This window comes from Genypterus blacodes, unplaced genomic scaffold, assembly GCF_046128005.1.
Source record: "Genypterus blacodes isolate CSIRO-AG114 ecotype Tasmania unplaced genomic scaffold, CSIRO-AGI_Gbla_v1 ptg000129l_1, whole genome shotgun sequence".
NCBI classification, from domain to species: Eukaryota; Metazoa; Chordata; class Actinopteri; order Ophidiiformes; family Ophidiidae; genus Genypterus; species Genypterus blacodes.
Window position 1 is genome coordinate 1,372,072 of NW_027466931.1, and position 17,781 is coordinate 1,389,852.

General features: G+C 45.6%; 1 protein-coding gene across 1 annotated transcript in view; it reads left to right on the forward strand.

Moving 5' to 3' along the window:
* The window catches only part of LOC143010656 (dachshund homolog 2-like), a 54,246-nt gene that overhangs the window by 18,925 nt on the left and 17,540 nt on the right, over positions 1-17,781 (forward strand). The window contains exon 2 of the mRNA XM_076163098.1: positions 11,689-11,804. Coding sequence (XP_076019213.1) covers positions 11,689-11,804 — 116 coding nt within the window. The remainder of the gene's footprint in view (positions 1-11,688; positions 11,805-17,781) is intronic.

The following is a 17,781-nucleotide window of genomic DNA, read 5'->3' on the forward strand; positions in this document are numbered from 1 at the left end:
TGAGTCTTTAATGTGAAGAGGACGACGAAGATGATTCTCGCTCAAATTTCTGTAATTTTCACGTACTTGCCGTAAGCGTGGCGGGAATGCTGGCAAGTAATTTGCCAAAGGAGCAACATGGTCCCTTCTGTGGTTAGCTCCAGGTAAAGCCTTTCCTAATTTAGTCTTGAAAGAAGTGCCAGCTATGGAAATGGAAGATTGTGAAACATAAATCATTCAATACAAAACATTCCAAGTCTTTAAGTCACCTCACAGATGCACAGGCAAGGTGAAGTTGCACTTTGAAAGGGTTGCGTGACACAGGAACGGCAACAATGAAGCAACTCTACCGTTCCCTTCCCACTGACGACCTGATAAGAGAGTTAACGGCCTAATAAAGCGCCACAGTTTGTGTAATGAAATGTCACTGACAGACGTATAAAAGTGGGACGAGCCGCTCGCCATCAGCTGGAAGGGATTCGTTTGACGCCATGTTGCGATCTCGATTAAATCAGGTTTGATTAAATTAGATTAAGCGACAGCAGGAGTCAGGAAAACACAGGGACGTGCCAAGAAGAGTGAAACACTCGGAGGAAGTATTAAAGGTGCAGTAGGTGACAGTTTATTAAGGGTTTCTCTACAACATTTTTGCATTAAGTTGTATTTTCTTATATTTACAGTGTGATTAGTTTGTGTCAGCGGTTGACCCCCGACCTTAACTCCCTTGAAAGCTTTGTTTTGATTGCTCCTTCACTTCTGCAACTTGATGATGACAACATGTAACGTGTGAATTTACCCGCCCACACTCTCTGTTAGACACGCCCCCGCTAAGTGGTAGGCTAGTGAGCCAGTCTGTGTTGTCGTTGCTGTAGTTTTCAAATATGTCAGTATTTTGATTAAAGACTGGACCTTTAGTGGAGGGGGGCCTTCAAGATATGTGACCTGAAATTAGCTTAATATAACTTATTATTTTACCTTTGTAGTTTTGATGAAGTTTACATTGAAGAGACTCATGATAGATCTTTGTTTTAATGGAAAATAGTGAAGGGCTGAATTTTAGATACTTGGAGTTCTGCTGAGATGTACTTTCCGTGTGTGGTAATTAAAGTTGAACAAACTTCATCTATGAAGAACGTGAGTACGTAGTTTTGATACAAACTGCTATGACCTGCTGGAGGAGGAAGGTCGATCAATAAGAGCGATTGAATAATTTTCTTCACCAGCTGCTGACACGTGAAAACTTTCTGACCTGAACTCTTTTTTTTTTCCAGACGCCCGCTGACAACAAACATCAGTGAATATTTAATCTGCGAGCGTTGAAAAGCTACTGCTCCTGTGCCAGAAAAAAGCAAATGACCAAGCAGTTTTATTGTTCCGGTAGTTACCACAGTGATATATTACCTCTTCGCCGGACGTTTCTTCTGCATCTCTGCTCTAATTAGCGAGATTACTTCTTTCTGTTTGGAAAATGTGACTTTGTTTGTGTCCACAAGCTACCATAGCCTGGACAGAAGACGGGGCATTGTTGGGTGGTAGTTGCTGAAGCACCCAAAGGTCACTTTAGGTCACTGGCAACACGTTTGACCTTTGGAGGCTAAAGTTATTATATAAATAGTATACTTTCAATTGAATTTGTTGTGTATCCCTTTCTGACAGAATCTTCTAAATTAATTATATATATATATTTAGGGTGGTTCTAGTCGGTTTCTATCATATTGAGGTTGGTTGCTAGGTTGGTGTTCTGCTATTAAGGCTGGTTCCTAGGGTGTTATAGAAGAGTGTCATGGTTTTCAGGGTAATTGCTGGGGTGTCAGGAGGTTGCTGGAGTGTAGGGTTGTTGAAGAGAGATTGCTGTGGTGTTCAGAGTGGTTGCTGTGGTACTCAACACTATAAGCTCTTTAATGCTCTGAAGGAAAAAGGGAAATAAAATAATTTAAATGTCCCTGTAAAACAGAGCTGCAGTGTGTGTGTGTGTATGTGTGTGTGTGTGTGACTGTCAGAGCTTAATAAATGTGAAATGTTAGTCCATCACTGTAAAACTTTATAACTCTTTGAATGTTTATCATTTTTATAATAACTAGCTCTGTGTGTGTGTGTGTGTGTGTGTGTTTTATTACACCATGGGCTGTTATCACTTTTATAATACCTAGATGTGTGTGTGTGTGTGTATGTGTGTGGTTGTGTGTGTGTGTGTGTGTCCGTCCGTCCGTACATGGTCAAACTGACCTACCATGAGGGAATAATATAATAAAAACTAATCCGCGTGTGTGTGTAAATCTGCAATAATAATAGTTTGTGCGTGTTTATGAAAGAGAGGGAGAGAGAGATTCTGTGTGTGTGTGTGTGTGTGTGTGTGTGTGTGTGGGTGATCATCTGTATGTTGAGGCAGGATTTGTATCTGTGGTGTGTGTGTCCACTGTGACCCAGTGTAAACTAATATTGATTCAGCTGTTGGTGTTATACACTAGTCATAAAATTGGACTTATTGTAGGATCTAGGAGAGAGAGAGAGAGAGAGAGAGAGCGAGGAGAGAGAGAGAGAGAGAGAGAGAGAGAGAGAAGTTGTCTGAAGTCAACATCCGACCAGCAAATTTTTCAACTCAAGTTGCACAGAACAAAAGTAATTGGAAAACCTGGTCGTGCTGTGACGGAACAAGCTCAGTATAACAAGATTTATGCAGTGATTTATGAGTCTTGTGCCGGTGACAGGAGCTGACCTCAAAGGGTTAAATAGTGATTTTTGCCTGATTCCTGCACCGAGACCTTTAATCATTCAGAACATCTGTATGGGCTGATTGGATCTGTGTGATTATGGGAGTGCGGAAAATGTCGGCTTATAAAAGGACGACATGCAAAATATAAAAATAAAGAGAGGTAGAAGCAAGACAGTTTGTCTTGGTGTCCTTGTGTGTGTGTGTGTGATGTATAGGGACAGTGAGTAATACTGCATGTGTCATTCTAAATCCCAGGAGTTTGCTTCTTTTCCCCTCTCTCTCTCTCTCTCTCTCTGTCTCTCTCTCTCTTGTCCTTCCTTGCTCACTCGCTCCCTCATCTGTCTTCTCTCTCTTTCTCTCGCTCGCTCTTTTTTATTTCTTCATCTCTCTCTCTCTTTTTGTGACATTCCTGTCCGGCGCTGAGGGTGTCATCCTAGTTTTCTGCTGACTCCGTGCTTCACACACTCACATGCGTGTGTGCGTGCGTGCGCAGACACACACACACACACACTCTCACACACACACACACACACACACACACACACACACTCCAGCTGTTGAGAGCGGGGGCGTTTATTGGATTGTCTGTGTCCTCTATTTGGATAAGGAGAAAGGAAAGAGGGGGAGTGAGGAAGGAGGGCAAAAGGAAGAGGAGGAGGAGAGATGAAGAAGGACAGAGAAGAATTAAAAGATGCTGTGTAGGGAACGAGGAAGGTGGAAGACAGTATTCCAAGAGTAAATAATGATATAATGATAAGGTTATTATATAATACAGTATATGGGAAGATAACAAATTGTAAAATTGCATATTAAATCAAATACTGCATGATCTTTTATATATTTAATTATATAAGTGTTATTGACACCATTAAAGAATCAATCATTAGTTTTTATTTTAACATTATAATGTATTATCAGTTGTAATTTTCTCACTATATTTACACCACAATTTATTTGTTTGATCTTTGGAATCAAACAATCTTAATCTTAATGATATGATTAGATATGCTGTACATTCAGAGTTAGAACATTAAGGCCAAGATTCAACTGTTTGTTTTTTAGGCCCATTACTCATCGTTATTTACAACAGATGTGAGAGACACTGTTTTAGTGTGTGTGTGTGTGTGTGTGTGTGTGTATGTATGTGCGGCGTTAAAAGTGTGCACAGCAGCCATAATAATGATGAAATACATTTTGTCATTTATGTCTGTTGGTGTTATATGAAGTTATTAATTCTCAGTGTTTTATGGCGTAATGACAGCAGACCGGAGGGGGCGCGCACACACACACACGCGCGCACACACACACACGCACACGCACACGCACACACACATTTACGTTTGTTTAACAGCAACAACATTTAATTTGCACACTGTTCAAAGTCTCCCTGTATGGAAACATGTGTGTTCATGTACACAAGCTGTAGGTCAAAGTGCTTATCAGTAACTATGGAAACGGCCATGTCAAATTAAAACTTTGTGCTCCCGCCTCAAACTTAGTTCGCAACGGAAGAACAGCGCCTCCCTCCTTCTGATCGCCGTTAAGCAGAACTTCGGCCGGGAACAGATCAAATGAAAGAAACGTCTGCGCTCCTTTAACGCAAACCGGCGGCAAATTTTGTCTAATCACTAATGCGGTGCTTTAAAATACGTCAAAGATGGACTGCAGGGAGACAACCAGGACGCGCCATGATGGAGAGATGCAGAAGAAGAGAGAAATGAAGAGAGACTGAGATAAAAGATGGCAGGCAGGAGTGAGAACAATGAAGAGAGAGAGCGAGAGAGATGATGGGGAGTGAAATGGAGAGATGAAAGATGGCAGGCGTAGGAGGCAGCGGCCGAGCGACGGAGAGAGAGAGAGGAAGGGAGAGAGATGGGGGGGGGCAAAAGAGAGATAAAAGATGTAAGGTGGAGGAAAGAGCAGCTGAGAGAGTGTGAGAGGGGGAGAAAGAGAAAGAGAGATGACAGCAAAGCGAAGAAGAAGAGGAGGAGGAGAGGTGAGCGTCCTTGCACTGTCAGGGGCGATCGATGGCACATCATTTACATTACACTGACTTAACTGCAGAGAGAGAGAGAGAGAGAGAGAGAGACAGAGAGAGAGGGAGAGGGGAAGAAGAGGGAGGGATGGTGGAGGTGAAGAATGAAGAATTGGATGGGCAGAAAATTAACTACAGCCGAGAAAGATGGAGGGATGGTGAAAGAGAGGGTGATGAAATTGATCTGATGAAGGTTGGGGCAAGTCTTTATCGCCTTTCTTTCTCCCTCTTTTCTTTCTTTCTTCACTCTTCCCCTCCTCCTCAACATTTCTGTCTCTCACCTCCCAAACTCCTCCTCTTCTTCCCTCGTTCCTCTGTCAGACGTCTCTCCTCGTTATTCTCATCCCCTCCTCTGCTGCTGCCATCCACCTCTTTCTCCTCTGAGCAGGGTTGCAAACAGTGATCACCCTGCTGTTTGCTAACCGGCTAACCATGCTAAAGCTAAGGGCGCGTGGCCGCCAAAGGGGTCGCCAAACTGTGGCCTGCGGACCACAGTTTGGCCCTTAAGCCAAGTTGTTTGCCGCAACTCTGTGACTTTGGAAATTCCTCTAACGTTAACGTCGTTGTGAGCAGTGTCGCCATCTAGTGGCAGCTCCAGTTTTGTCGGGGTTTGAGTCTTCAAGTGAACCCTACTGGTAAATATGAGGAACTGCAGGCTTATGGTTGAGTGGATGCAGGATAGAGAGACTGATAGATGATTCATGGATGGATGGATGGAAAGAAGGATAGATTGATACAGGGATGATGGATGGATAGGTGGATGATGGAGAAATGAATGAATCTATCTGTTTTTCTTCCCTCCTGCCGTGTGGCACTCTCTCAATGTGGTGCACTGAAAACTTCCTGTTGTAGTTTAGAGAAAGAGAGAGAGAGAGAGAGAGGGAGACAGATTTTATAGTTTTACCTTTTTAAATGAATACATGTGAGAGCACCATGTATGCCCGTATGAAATGTGTGTGTGTGTGTGTGTTCGTGCATTTGCCCACATGCCTAGGAAGTAAGGTAATGACACTTAAAGCCAGCACACACACACACACACACACACACACACACACACGGACATGCAGACGCACGTTAGCCCATCGACCTGTATAACTTGTCTCGTCAGCGATTGTGTGTCACTCTTTCTGTGTGTGTGTGTGTGTGTGTGTGTGTGTGTGTGTGTGTGTGTGTGTGTACAAGTGTGTGTGTGTGTGTGTGGGGGTGGTGTTTAATATTTAATAGCTTCTGGTTAAAAATGCAGGAGTGTTTTTGTCTCGTCCCGTAGCACACCTGTTCCTTTAGAGGGAGAGAGAGGGAGAGAGAGAGGGATGGGCGGATGGATGGATAAACGGATAGATAGATAGCAGACAGTTAGATGGGTGGATGAAAGGGTGGATGATAGATGATAAATGGATAGATGCTGGGCAGATCCGTGCAGGCATAGACGGATGAATGAATGGATAGATGGATGGATGATAGATGTTAGATGATAGAGAGGTGGATGGATGGATGGATGGATGGATGGATGAGTAGATGGATGAGTAGATAGATAAATGATGGATGGATGTCGGATAGATGAAGAGAATGGAGCAAAATGTAAGTAAATAAGGATGAAAGAAAGGAAGAAGTAGAAAAACGAATTAGAGCTTTCCCTGGGTCTGGGAAAGAAGAGATGGGTGAGAAGAGAGAGGTATGAGGGGGAGGAGGAGGAGGAGGAGAGAGGGGTGGGAAGAAGGGAGGGATGAGGAGAAGAGAAGTGTCATCACTTCATGTCTTTTCCACTTTGTTGTGGCTTTAAGGTGATTTTTTCCCTTTCTTCTTTTCGCTCTACTTCCCTTATCAATCAATACTTATTGTTGCTACCTCTCTCTCCCCCCTGTCCCTCTCCCTCTCCCTCTCCTTTTCCCTCTCTCTTTCTCTCATCCTTTCTTCTCTTTTTTTCTCACTTGCTTCATTCCGTCCATATGTTGTTTTATAACTCTACTTCCTCTCTCGCTCGCTCTGTCTCTTTCTGTCTCCCCCTACCTTGTTTTATCTCTGTCTCTCTCGCTCTTTCGGATAGAAAGGCAGAAAAAAGATGGAAACACTCACACACACTCACACACACACACACGCACACAATGAAGTCATTCATCTGTCCAATCAAAGAGGCGGAAGCCCAGAGGAAAGTAAACATCCATCTCTCTCTCTCTCTCTCTTTCTCTTTCTCTTTCTCTCTCTCTCTCTCTCTCTCTGTCAACCGTCCGTGAGTGTCCATGATTATGATGCCCTGTGTGTGTGTGTGGACGTATATCCTATTTCTCTGGTGTCTCTTTAAAAAGGATAGATTGTTCTTCTGCTGCAAAGAATAAACACACATACTCACACACGGAGAAAGTGTGCGTGTTGTGTGTGTCTGTGTGTCTTTGACAGGATTTATGATTGGACACAAATGAAGGGAGACGGAAAAGTGAAAGACAGAGGGGAGTAGTTGGAGAAAACTGAGAAGACCGGAAGAGAATGAGAGGATGAAAGGGGGAGGAAAGTGGGAAAGAATGTATGGACACTGAAGAAAGAGAGAGAGAGAGAGTGATCAATAAGGAATGGCCGTGACATCATCATTTGACCTGAGGCTGGGGGAGGAGAGGAGGACGAGAAGATGAAAGGAGGATTAAGAGAGGATGAGGAGGACATGAGGGATGGAGGGATGGAGCGAGAGATGAAAGAGGGAAGGAAAGAATCCCAAATGGAGGAAACAATCCATGTTTTAGTGCAGTGGAAATGTAGAAATATAGAAATAAACATACAAGACACAGAAGGAAAAGACAAAGGGAAGGAGATTGACATGAAAGAAAGAATTCAAAGACAAGAAAGTATGAGCAATAAATGTAAAATTGGACTGATGAAGTCGACTGCATGCAAACTGCTTCCAGCTGGAGACGGAAACGATAACCAACACAAACACGACTCAGCAAAACATGTGCGTCAAAAAAAAGAGAGGGAAGAGGGGTGGAGAGAGAGAGAGAGGAGTGGAAAGAAAGGTAGAAGGGCAGAGAGAGAAATGAGAGAAAGAGAGCAAAGCAAAAATCTGTGTCTCAAGATAGCGGAGGATCGAAACAGGAAATGGGGAAATCTAAACAAACGGACTCAGAAACAGCGGGAAGGAAAACAAGAAGAAGAAAGGGGGTGGAGAGAGAGAGAGAGATGAGCAGACTGATGGGGGGAGAGAAGAGAGAGAGAGAGAGAGAGAAAGATGAAAGATTTTAGCTAAAGAGGCTTGACCCCTCGCTCTACCCCACGTATTGACCGCACCAGGCTTTGATAAACTACACCGTGTGTGTGTGTGTGTGTGTGTGTCCTCTGCACGTTCTGAGCTAAATCAATCTGTCAAACGTGTTAGCGAGTCCGTGCTTATTCACCGCCATGCCTGTTTGTGTGTGCGTGTGTGTGCGTGTGTGTGCGTGTGTGTGTATGTGTGTGTGTGACCGACCCTGACCGGCCATCAGAGCCAATGACGGAGTATTGATCAAGGCTCCGTCGCCATAGAAACGGCCATTTGGGAGGACAGGCGAGGGTGCGTTTGTGTCAAAGTGGGAAGACTTACTTCAAGGTGGCTCGTCATATGATTGGGTGCATTTGTGTGTGTGTGTGTGTGTGTGTGTGTTTTGTGTTCATAGTCTGTTTCATGATAGTGTTGAGGTTGTTGAGAGCTGTATCTTCCTCACCAAATATCTGCCACTAGGAGGCGCTGCGTCTGTCACTGTAACATCAATAACTCATTAAATCATTTTGGTTATGGTGCAGCGGTGGGATTAACGTAAAGTTACAACGACATCAACACGACCGCCGCCTCCACGACGATGCCGCGCGAATTGTTCAAGATATTGAATTGCGACTGTTTAAATCACATTTTGATTTCAGAACCCATTATGTTCTGGCAGTGTGTTGATGGTTTAGCCTTTGTTACTGTAAAATGTAATACCATTTTTTCGGCCACCTGGGTGAATGACTGCTCTTTCACCACGGTCCCTAACTGAGATGAATGGATTACCGAGATGTAGCGATACCTGTTCAGTCCTAAACCCGTTTGTAATTACTGTAGCAGATGCCATCATTGGTTTCATTCCCTCGTAACTGAGCTGCGCCGCCAGATTCCGGCGTCTGACTGTGTCCGACTAGAAAGAGAGTCAGATTGATCTGTTCGAGAAGACACAGAGAACAAGATCGCAGATATAAATTTACTACGAATCTAATCTCTCAAGTTTCCTACTGGGCAGGTGTCTGCTCTGCGTCAGGCCAGGTTGCACTCGGACAAAAATATGAGCTGAGGTTTGGATTCAAAGCGGTATCGGGTCGAGGCGGACTCGGACAGCGGTTTTGGGTTCAGGTTGGGTTCAAACATTGTTTATGTCATACAAAAGCCTGGATTGACTTTTTTGAAATATGAAATCCATACATTTCTGATACTATCTGGTGGTGGGGACGCTGGTTGATTTGAGGATCACATCCAGCATATGGCGTTCCAGCTTTCCTAAAGCAACTGTCTGAACCAGGAACCAGATCGGATCATTTCAGGCTACATGGATCCTTTAGGCCAGGGGTCGGAACCTTTATCCTCACGTGGGCCATTTTGATCGTCGGAGGTTCCCCACTCCTGCTTTAGGCCAATTGAGCCACCCTGTTGAGTTAGTTTTGAAATAGAAGGGAAACGCAGTGATAGGCCGCTTGCAGGGTGAACACGAGGTAATGTTCAGCAGGTCAAAGGTCAAAAGCCACGCCTACGCACTTTAACAGCTTCACTGACATAGAAAAGTTTCTGTAATAAAGCAGAAAACGGAAAAGAAGAAATGGATTTTAGGGGGCGAGAACAGCCGAGGCTAAGGGTCAACACATGAATGTAGGTATGTAGGTCAGAGCTGTGTGTGTGTGTGTGTGTGTGTAACGGGGTGTACACCAGCATGTATGCAAGTTCGTTTGAGCAATGCTTCAATGTGTGTGTGTGTGTGTGTGTGGGTGTGTGTGTGTGTGTGTGACCTGCTCTTTGTTCCTGTGCTCGGTGCAGTAAAGAGAGTGGACCGTTGACGAGGATTAATGCCCAACATATGGCAACCCTACGGGACACACACACACACACACACACACACACTAACACACACACACACACACACACACACACACACACACTGCAGTCATTACTGAACAAAGAACTGTAAGGCTAATGAGAAGGCGATATCATGTGTCCTTTGCACACATGTGAATACACACACACACACACACACTAATAACGCACATGGTCACATAGACATGGATGCAGATGTACACACGCGCGCACACACACGCGCACACACACACGGTACTGACAACATGCATGCAGTGTGTGTGTGTGTGTGTGTGTGTGTGTGTGTGTGTGTGAAAGTTGAAAGGTAGCAGGGGGCTTATTGATGGAAAGGCCTTGAATGCAAACACCTGTGTTTGTGTGTTTGTGTGTGTGTGTTTGTGAGAGAGATAGAGAGAGAATAGACGGTTTATTGTAAAGATGTGTGTGTGTGTGTGTGTGTGATCGGTAGAGAGGTGAAGCAGAGTTCAGGTTCATGTTTCTACTTCTTCATGCTCTTGCTTGCTCTCTCTCTCTCTCTCTCGGTCTCTGTCTCTCTTTTTACCACATCCATGATCACACCCTTAACATTTTCACAGGTTTTCTCTCCACATCTTCACACACTCTCTCTCTCTCGCTCTCTCTCTCTCTCTCTCTCTTTCTCTCGCTCTCTCTCATCTTTGCCACTCCCACTGGGATCTGACCGATTTACACAAACATTCCACAAAAGGCAACTTTCTGTCCTGTTGTCATGTGGTGTCTCACACATGTCCTGTCTTTTCTTTCAAAATAAATGTAAAATAGTATAAAATCTCTCCTTTTCTCTCTCACTCTCTCTCTTTCCTTCTGTCCCTCTCTCCCTTTCTTTCTCTCTCCCTCACTCTCTCTTTCTCTCCTTCCTTCTCTCTCTCCCTCCCTTTCTATGTCTCTCTCTCCCCCTCCCTACCTCTCTCTCTCTAGGTGTAAATGACTTTGGACGGCCATCTGTTACTTAGCCACCCTGCCGAGAGTTGGCCTGCATGCGCACCTCCTGTGTGTGTGTGTGTGTGTGTGTGTGTGTGTGCGCGTGTGTGTACCTTTATGCTGAACTGCATATGTATTCTTCTGTGTGTGTGTGTGTGTGCTTATGCTTACTTGCACATGCATAATACAGTAGGCTTTGTATTTCTGTGTGTGTGACACAAACATGCTGGTGTGCATGTGTGTGTTGTGTATTCTGCCTCTCTAGCACATGTAGAACACATATACTCACATTTTTGTGTGTGACATGGTTTTGCATCAGTGTGAGCATATTTAGTCCAGGTCAAAGCTAATGTCTCTCTCAGGCAATGTTTCATTCCAATTCTTTTCCCTAAAAGTTCAGAAATCGTACAAATATAGATCGCCCCCTTCACAATAAAAGCCCTGATGCCGGATGTCATATCCCATTGGTCGTTGTCAGTCAAGCAAACGCAGCAGTCAGAGCTTATTGGTGGTCGGGTTTGATGTTTGTATTGTTTCACACCTGAGAGAGAGAGAGAGAGAGAGAGAGAGAGAGAGAGAGAGAGAGAGAGAGAGAGAGAGAGAGAGAGAGAGAGAGAGAGAGAGAGAGAGAGAGAGAGAGAGAGAGAGAGAGAGAGAGAGAGAGAGAGAGAGAGAGAGAGAGAGAGAGAGAGAGAGAGAGAGAGAGAGAGAGAGAGAGAGAGAGAGAGAGAGAGAGAGAGAGAGAGAGAGAGAGAGAGATCAATTTGCGCTGATCAAACTTCAGTGTGACAGATCAATGTTTTGTATGAGATGCTGACTGTTGAGCTCAGTAGAACAAGAAATATGCAGTTTAACCTACATAAAGCAATATATTATAATCTCCCCTTCTTCTCTCCCTCTCTCCCTCTCTCCCTCTCTCTCTCTCTCCCTCTCTCTCTCCAGCTCTCGCCCCGGCCGTCCTCCTAAGCGTTGTTCCGGTGCAGGGATCCAGGAAAGCCCCAGGCTGCTCCACCCGGGCCTCCCCGGCCTGCTGTCCCCCAACCTGCTCTCACACACCGGTAACACACTGCCTGTGTGTGCGCATGTGTGTGTGTGTGACACTGTGTGTGTGTGTGTGTGTGTGACACTGTGTGTGTCTTACAGTTATAAATATATTATCTACCTACATCATGGTTGCACTCCTCCTCATTTTATCCCTCCATTATAGATTCATCTCCTCACCTTCTTCTTCCTACTCCTCTTACTCTTCATCTTCCTTTCATCTCCTCTCTTCTTCCTCCTCCTCCTGTTCTCTTCTTACTCTTTTCTCCCTCCGTTGCCTCTCTCCATTCCAGCCCCGCCGTGTGTTCCTCTCTTTCTTTGCCCTTTATCATTTGGTTCCGCCTCACCTGCATCCCTCGTTTTTTTGCATCATCCCGCCACCCCCTTTTCTCCTCCAGTCCATCCCTCCATCCTGCCTCTGCTCCCTCTCCTCTTCTTTCCGTCTCTCTCCTCCATTGTTTCATACTCTCTCCTCTGTGTCTCTTCTCCATCCCTCCATCATGTTATTCCTTCTCACCTGCATCCCTCTGTCCTCACTTCCCCCCCTACGTTTTCCCTCGTCCAACCACTCCAACCTTCCTTCCTCTCCCCTCCACCTCTGAATCCTTCCTTTCTTTCCAAGCACCATCCTCCCTTCCCTATTTTTCTTCCTCCTTTCTTCCCTCCTGCACCAGTGCCACCCCTCAGCTCTTCCTCTCATCTCTCCTTCTGCCATCCCTCCATCCACGGTGCCTTCCCTTGATCCCCGCGATGCGAGAGATGAGAAGAGGTGAAAGAGGGGGACGCCGTTTCATCGCAGAGGGGGAAAAAGGAGGGAGAGAAGAGGAGATGGAGAGATAAAAGGAGGGATGTCGCCAGAGGAGATGGTGAAACCTAAAAACGAGTGCCAGGAAGAGGGAGGGGGGGAGAGAAAAAGAGAGAGAGCGAGAGAGAGAGAGAGAGAGAGATGAAGGGGTGGACGGCAAATCATTGGGAGAGATGGAAGCAGGGAGGCAAATGATGGAAGGATTCTGAGAACGGAAGAAAAAAGAAATGAATATGAAATGAAGGAAGGGAAAAGAAGAGAAAAGAGACCTGCAGAGAGGGAGAGAGGGAAAGAAGGAGAGAGGGAGAGAGAGAGAGAGGCTGAAGGAGTGCAGACTGCATGGTGGTGTGATGAATGACACGTCTCTGGGGTCCCACTCCTCCATCTGTCCATCCCTCCCTCCTCCTTCTCTCCCTCCCTCCCTTCTTTCTTCCCCCACTCGTCTCTCCTTCCTCCACCCTTTGCATTGTCATTCCTCCATCCACCTCTCCCTCGCTTCTTTTTCCACCCTTCTGTTCTCCCACCCAAAGTTTTTCATCACCTCCATCTCCCTCTGTTCCTCTCCTCCTTTACCTCCTTCCTCCCTCTTATTTCCTTGTCTTCCCTCTCCCCCTCCCCTCCTCCGTCTTCCCCCTTTTTTCTTCTCTCCTCTCACTGTATTTCCTTTCTTCTCTCTTTCATTCCTCCCTCCTCTCCACTTGTTCATCCCTTTTTGCCCCTTTTCCTCATGTTGTTTCCACTTGCTTTCCCTCTCTCCTTACTCCTCCTTCTTTCTCACTCTTTCCTCCATTCCTCTCATTCTCTCTCCATGGTCCTCCCTATTTCCTCTCCTTATCTCTCCTTCTTCCCAACAGTGTCTTCCCCTTCTCTTTGCTCCTCTCTTTTTCTCCTACTTTCTTTCCTTTTCCCTTGTTTTCTCTCTCTCCATCTCTCCCTATGTCCTCTCTGCTCTCCCACTTACATTTTTCACTCCTCTCCTCTTCATTCTGCTTGCCAATCTTTTGCCAATTTCTCTCCATCTTCCATCCCTCTGTCCCCTTGATAGTAAGTTTTGGCCTCTCTCTCCCTCTCTCTCTCTCTCTCCCTCTCTCTCTCTCTTGGATAAATAAAACATGGTTGTGTTTAGTGACATATGGACACAGCTCACTGTGGCATACTAATGACACACACACACACGCACACGCACACACACACACCTGATGTGTATGTGCAATCAGCTGTGTGTGTGTGTGTGTGTGTGTGTGTGTTTGCTGAACATTAGTGGAACCCAGAGAAAACATTTGCTCACTTATGATCGCTCATTAGTTCACACGTACACACTCACGCTCTCTCTCTCTCTCACAACTACACATACTGTATATATAACACACACACACACACATACACACACTTGGCTGCATTCACATGTCGCATTCCGCCTCAGTCACACACACGCACACACGCAGAGTTGGTCGTCTTAGCGGCCCCGCGTCCATGGAGACGCCACGTTGCTGGGGGAGACGGGCTGTTGTTTACGACCTCGCGGGCGCCACGGCGATGGGGGGCACGGGCCAATCACAGATGGACATTTATCACGCTGTTAGAAAACACGGAGAGGGAGAATGAGAGGAACGGCAAGAGATGGAGAAGGAAAGATACAAAAAGAAGACAGGGAATACAGGAGGCGGGAAAGAGAGGAAAAGAAGGGTGAAAGTGAAGCTGGAGAGGTGAAAAGAAGAAAGGATAAGAAGGGAGAGATAGAAGGAGGTGCAGAAAGCAGGGATTTAACAACAAGAGAGTGATATCAGTTTAATTGGCCCCATCTTCGTTAACAAAGAAGCTGAGATGATAAGCGTGGGAGAGCGTGTGTGTGTGTTTGTGTGTGTGTGTGTGTGTGTGTGTGTGTGTGCGGTAACCTATGCAGGGTGCTGCGGCACTCATTTGACTTGTTAATTCACTTCAAAAACTGCTCAATGGTGCGCCTTGTCTAGTGCCACAAACACACACACAGTTAAAATATACAAGTAAAGACCTTCAAGCATAAACACACATCAACTCACCCACATATCTCAAACATATTTTTCAGCAATAAATATAAATACACATATTTGGTGCGTGATCACACACAGACACACACACATATACACACGCTGTCTATGTTAGAGATGAAGTGCTTTCGATCTTGTATCCTGAAAAGAATCAACTCATCTAAGGACTCTTATGTGCACCTGGAGAGAGAGGGAGAGAAGGAGAGAGAGAGAGGGAGGGAGAACCTGTGAGGAGGAGAAAGAGGTGAGAGAAGGAGGGAGGGAGGGAGGGGGAGGGAGGGAGAATGAGAGAGGAGTGAAGAGGAGACGGAGGGTGAGAGGCTGAGAAGGAGAGTGAGGAGGAGAGAGGGAGAAAGGGGAAGAGAGTGCGAGGGGTGAGGAGTAGAGAAATAGGGAGGAAGAGAGAGGAGAGAGGGAGGGTAAATGAGAGGTGAGGGAGGGAGAGGGAGAGAGAGTCAGACTCTCTAGAACTAGATCATAGTTGACTTTAAGAGGCAGTAAACCCCTTAACCTGCAAGAATTAGCACCTTGCTCCTCTAACTGGGACTCAAACCGCCAACCATTGACTTTAACAAGGAATTAAATCCTCATCAACATTTGAATTGGTATTGAACCTATTTCCTCTGACCAGAAAGGGGAATACAGCACATGAACTTTGACCTGAACTGGGAATTGAACTCTTATCTGTTGACTTAACGGGAAACAGAACCCCTGACCCCTTAAAACACAATAGAAAGGTGCACTCAAACCGTACATCAAGAACTTTTCCGGCCTTCATGCTAGTGCGTGTGTTGAAGAGACGACACAAAATGGCCGCAAATGGGGTCTCGAACATCCAGTGAAAGCCAGAGACGGGCGGTCTTAAGTGCTGGAGCGAGCGCAGAGCTGAAATCTATTTGACTCAGCAGCGATCGGATGCGTTTGTAAATTGGCCCTGCGGAGTGCTCGGGGGGAGGAAAAGAAAAAAAACAAAAAAGTGGAACGGTTTGTTTCTAAATTCAGAACACAAAGAGCAATTTCTGCGTTTTCCCGTTTGTTTTATTCAAAGTGTCACTCCGACTCTCAGAGCGTTCAGAGCACTTCGTCAGAGAGATGAAGGTGCAATGGATTAAATATTTATGTCAGCAGCCAAATGGGGTGGGTTTCACGCGAGCTCGGGGGTGGGTGGGAGGAGGGGGGGTGGGGTTAGGACTCTCGAAGATCGCACAACAGCCTCCAGCAGCCAAGTCCAGGCGATTACAGTGTCAGACACTGTCAGGTCTCATTAAACGGCGCACCGCATGCCATTTGGTTTGATGCTCTTTCCGCAAAGGGCCTTACAGTAGCACAAGTGGGGGCACGACGCCTTTTTACGACGAACGCTCCGAGCCTCAGACAGGATTCAGTCTGTTTTTGTTTGTGCGCGTGTTGAAAAACTTCTAAAAGATATAAACGTTCATTCATTCGTCCTTCCCTGCTTCCCTCTGTGTCCCCTACGTCCTTCTTAGTCCTGGATTGGAATATGTCAGCGGTACTCAATCTCTGCACCGCGTGTTTCCTGTCTCTTCCTTGCTGAAGTTACTTACTCGTACTTGCGTTGACATCTTTGCGCAAAACACGCTAACATTTTTTGAAAAGCCGATGAAAGACTTATGCAAATTGGCAGAGTTACAGTCGCATAAACAAGCTAAACCCGGCAAACATGGAGTGGAAGTAGTCATCATAACATCCTCATACCTCACTGACAATAAGTGACCTATTATCAACTTTAAGGAGGTGATGGTCCAACCCCTTGTTCCTCACCATTGTTGTCTACACAGTTAAGTGTAATCTGATGAAGTTTTTCAGGCGTTTTATCACAACTTGGTGTCTCTCGGTTGTGCGTGTGCGTTATCCCGTTACGCTGACGATGCCGTTCTATACCTTCATAATTCTGTTTCTCTTTCGCCTCTCTCTCTCTCGTTCGTCCTTCGGAAAGCATTAGGATGCACAGGAAGGAAAAGGAGATGGGTAAACAACGTATGGACAACCCACAGGGGACAGCTAAACACACACACACACACACACACACACACACACGCACACACGGAGAGAGAGAGAGAGAATGTATATGTTCTTGCTCTTTTGCTCACACACACACACACCATATATGATGCGTGTGTCTTTGAAGCAGTCTGTCAATCAATCACACACTAATTCCCAAGGTTCCGTGGTCGCCATTAGCGACGGGGTCGATGCTCGGTAACCGTGGACACAGCGGACAGCCATCGATCTTGGAGAGAGAGAGGGTGTGTGTGTGTGTGTGTGTTTGATAGCCATGATGGAGAACAGTATTGTGTCTCTGCCCTCGCTATTGATTGTCTTCTGGTTGCATTGAGGCGAAGCGGTCGTTCTGTGTGTGTGTGTGTGTGTGTGTGTGTGTGTGTGTGTGTGTGTGTGTGTGTGTGTGTGTGTGTGTGTGTGTGTGTGTGTGTGTGTGTGTGTGTGTGTGTGTGTGTGTGTGTGTGTGTGTGTGTGTGTGTGTGTGTGTGTGTGTGTGTGTGTGTGTGTGTACAGTATACAAGGGAAGTTGTGTGTTTTTACCACATCTGTGTGTATCCAAGTGTAAATGTGATTTGAGTGTATCGGGATGTGTATGTCCATGTGTGTCCTTGTGTGTGTGTCTGTGTGTCTTGAGGCGCTCCTCAGTACAGTAATCAATGTATGAATGCTGTCCTGACCCCACAGTTATTCCCCTCCTGCTCTCTCTCTCTCTCAAATATAGTACAGTGTGTGTGTGTGTGTGTGTGTGTGTGTGTGTGTGTGTAATCACTACAGAGGTCATATCCTGTGTCAACTAGAATAACGTCTCTCCTTGTCTTCTGTAAGACAACCAATTTTTTTCCATCTTCCTCCAAGATGGAAAAAATTGGAGAAGTGGAAAAATGGAATGACACAAAATATCTAAAATATGCTAATGAGAATCAACCATCAGCTTTGAAAAATACAGTTGAGAAAAGCAAAAAAACAACCTTTGACACAAAGAATTAGGTAAAAATAAAAAATATTTCAAATCAAATCTCCCCCATGTGTTCTTGTCAGGTACTGCAGCAGTCACAACAGTAAAAAGTCAAACTTTGTCGTAACCCAAGAACACCTCCCTCCTCCTCCTCATCCCTCCATCCCGCTCTAAATTAATTTCTC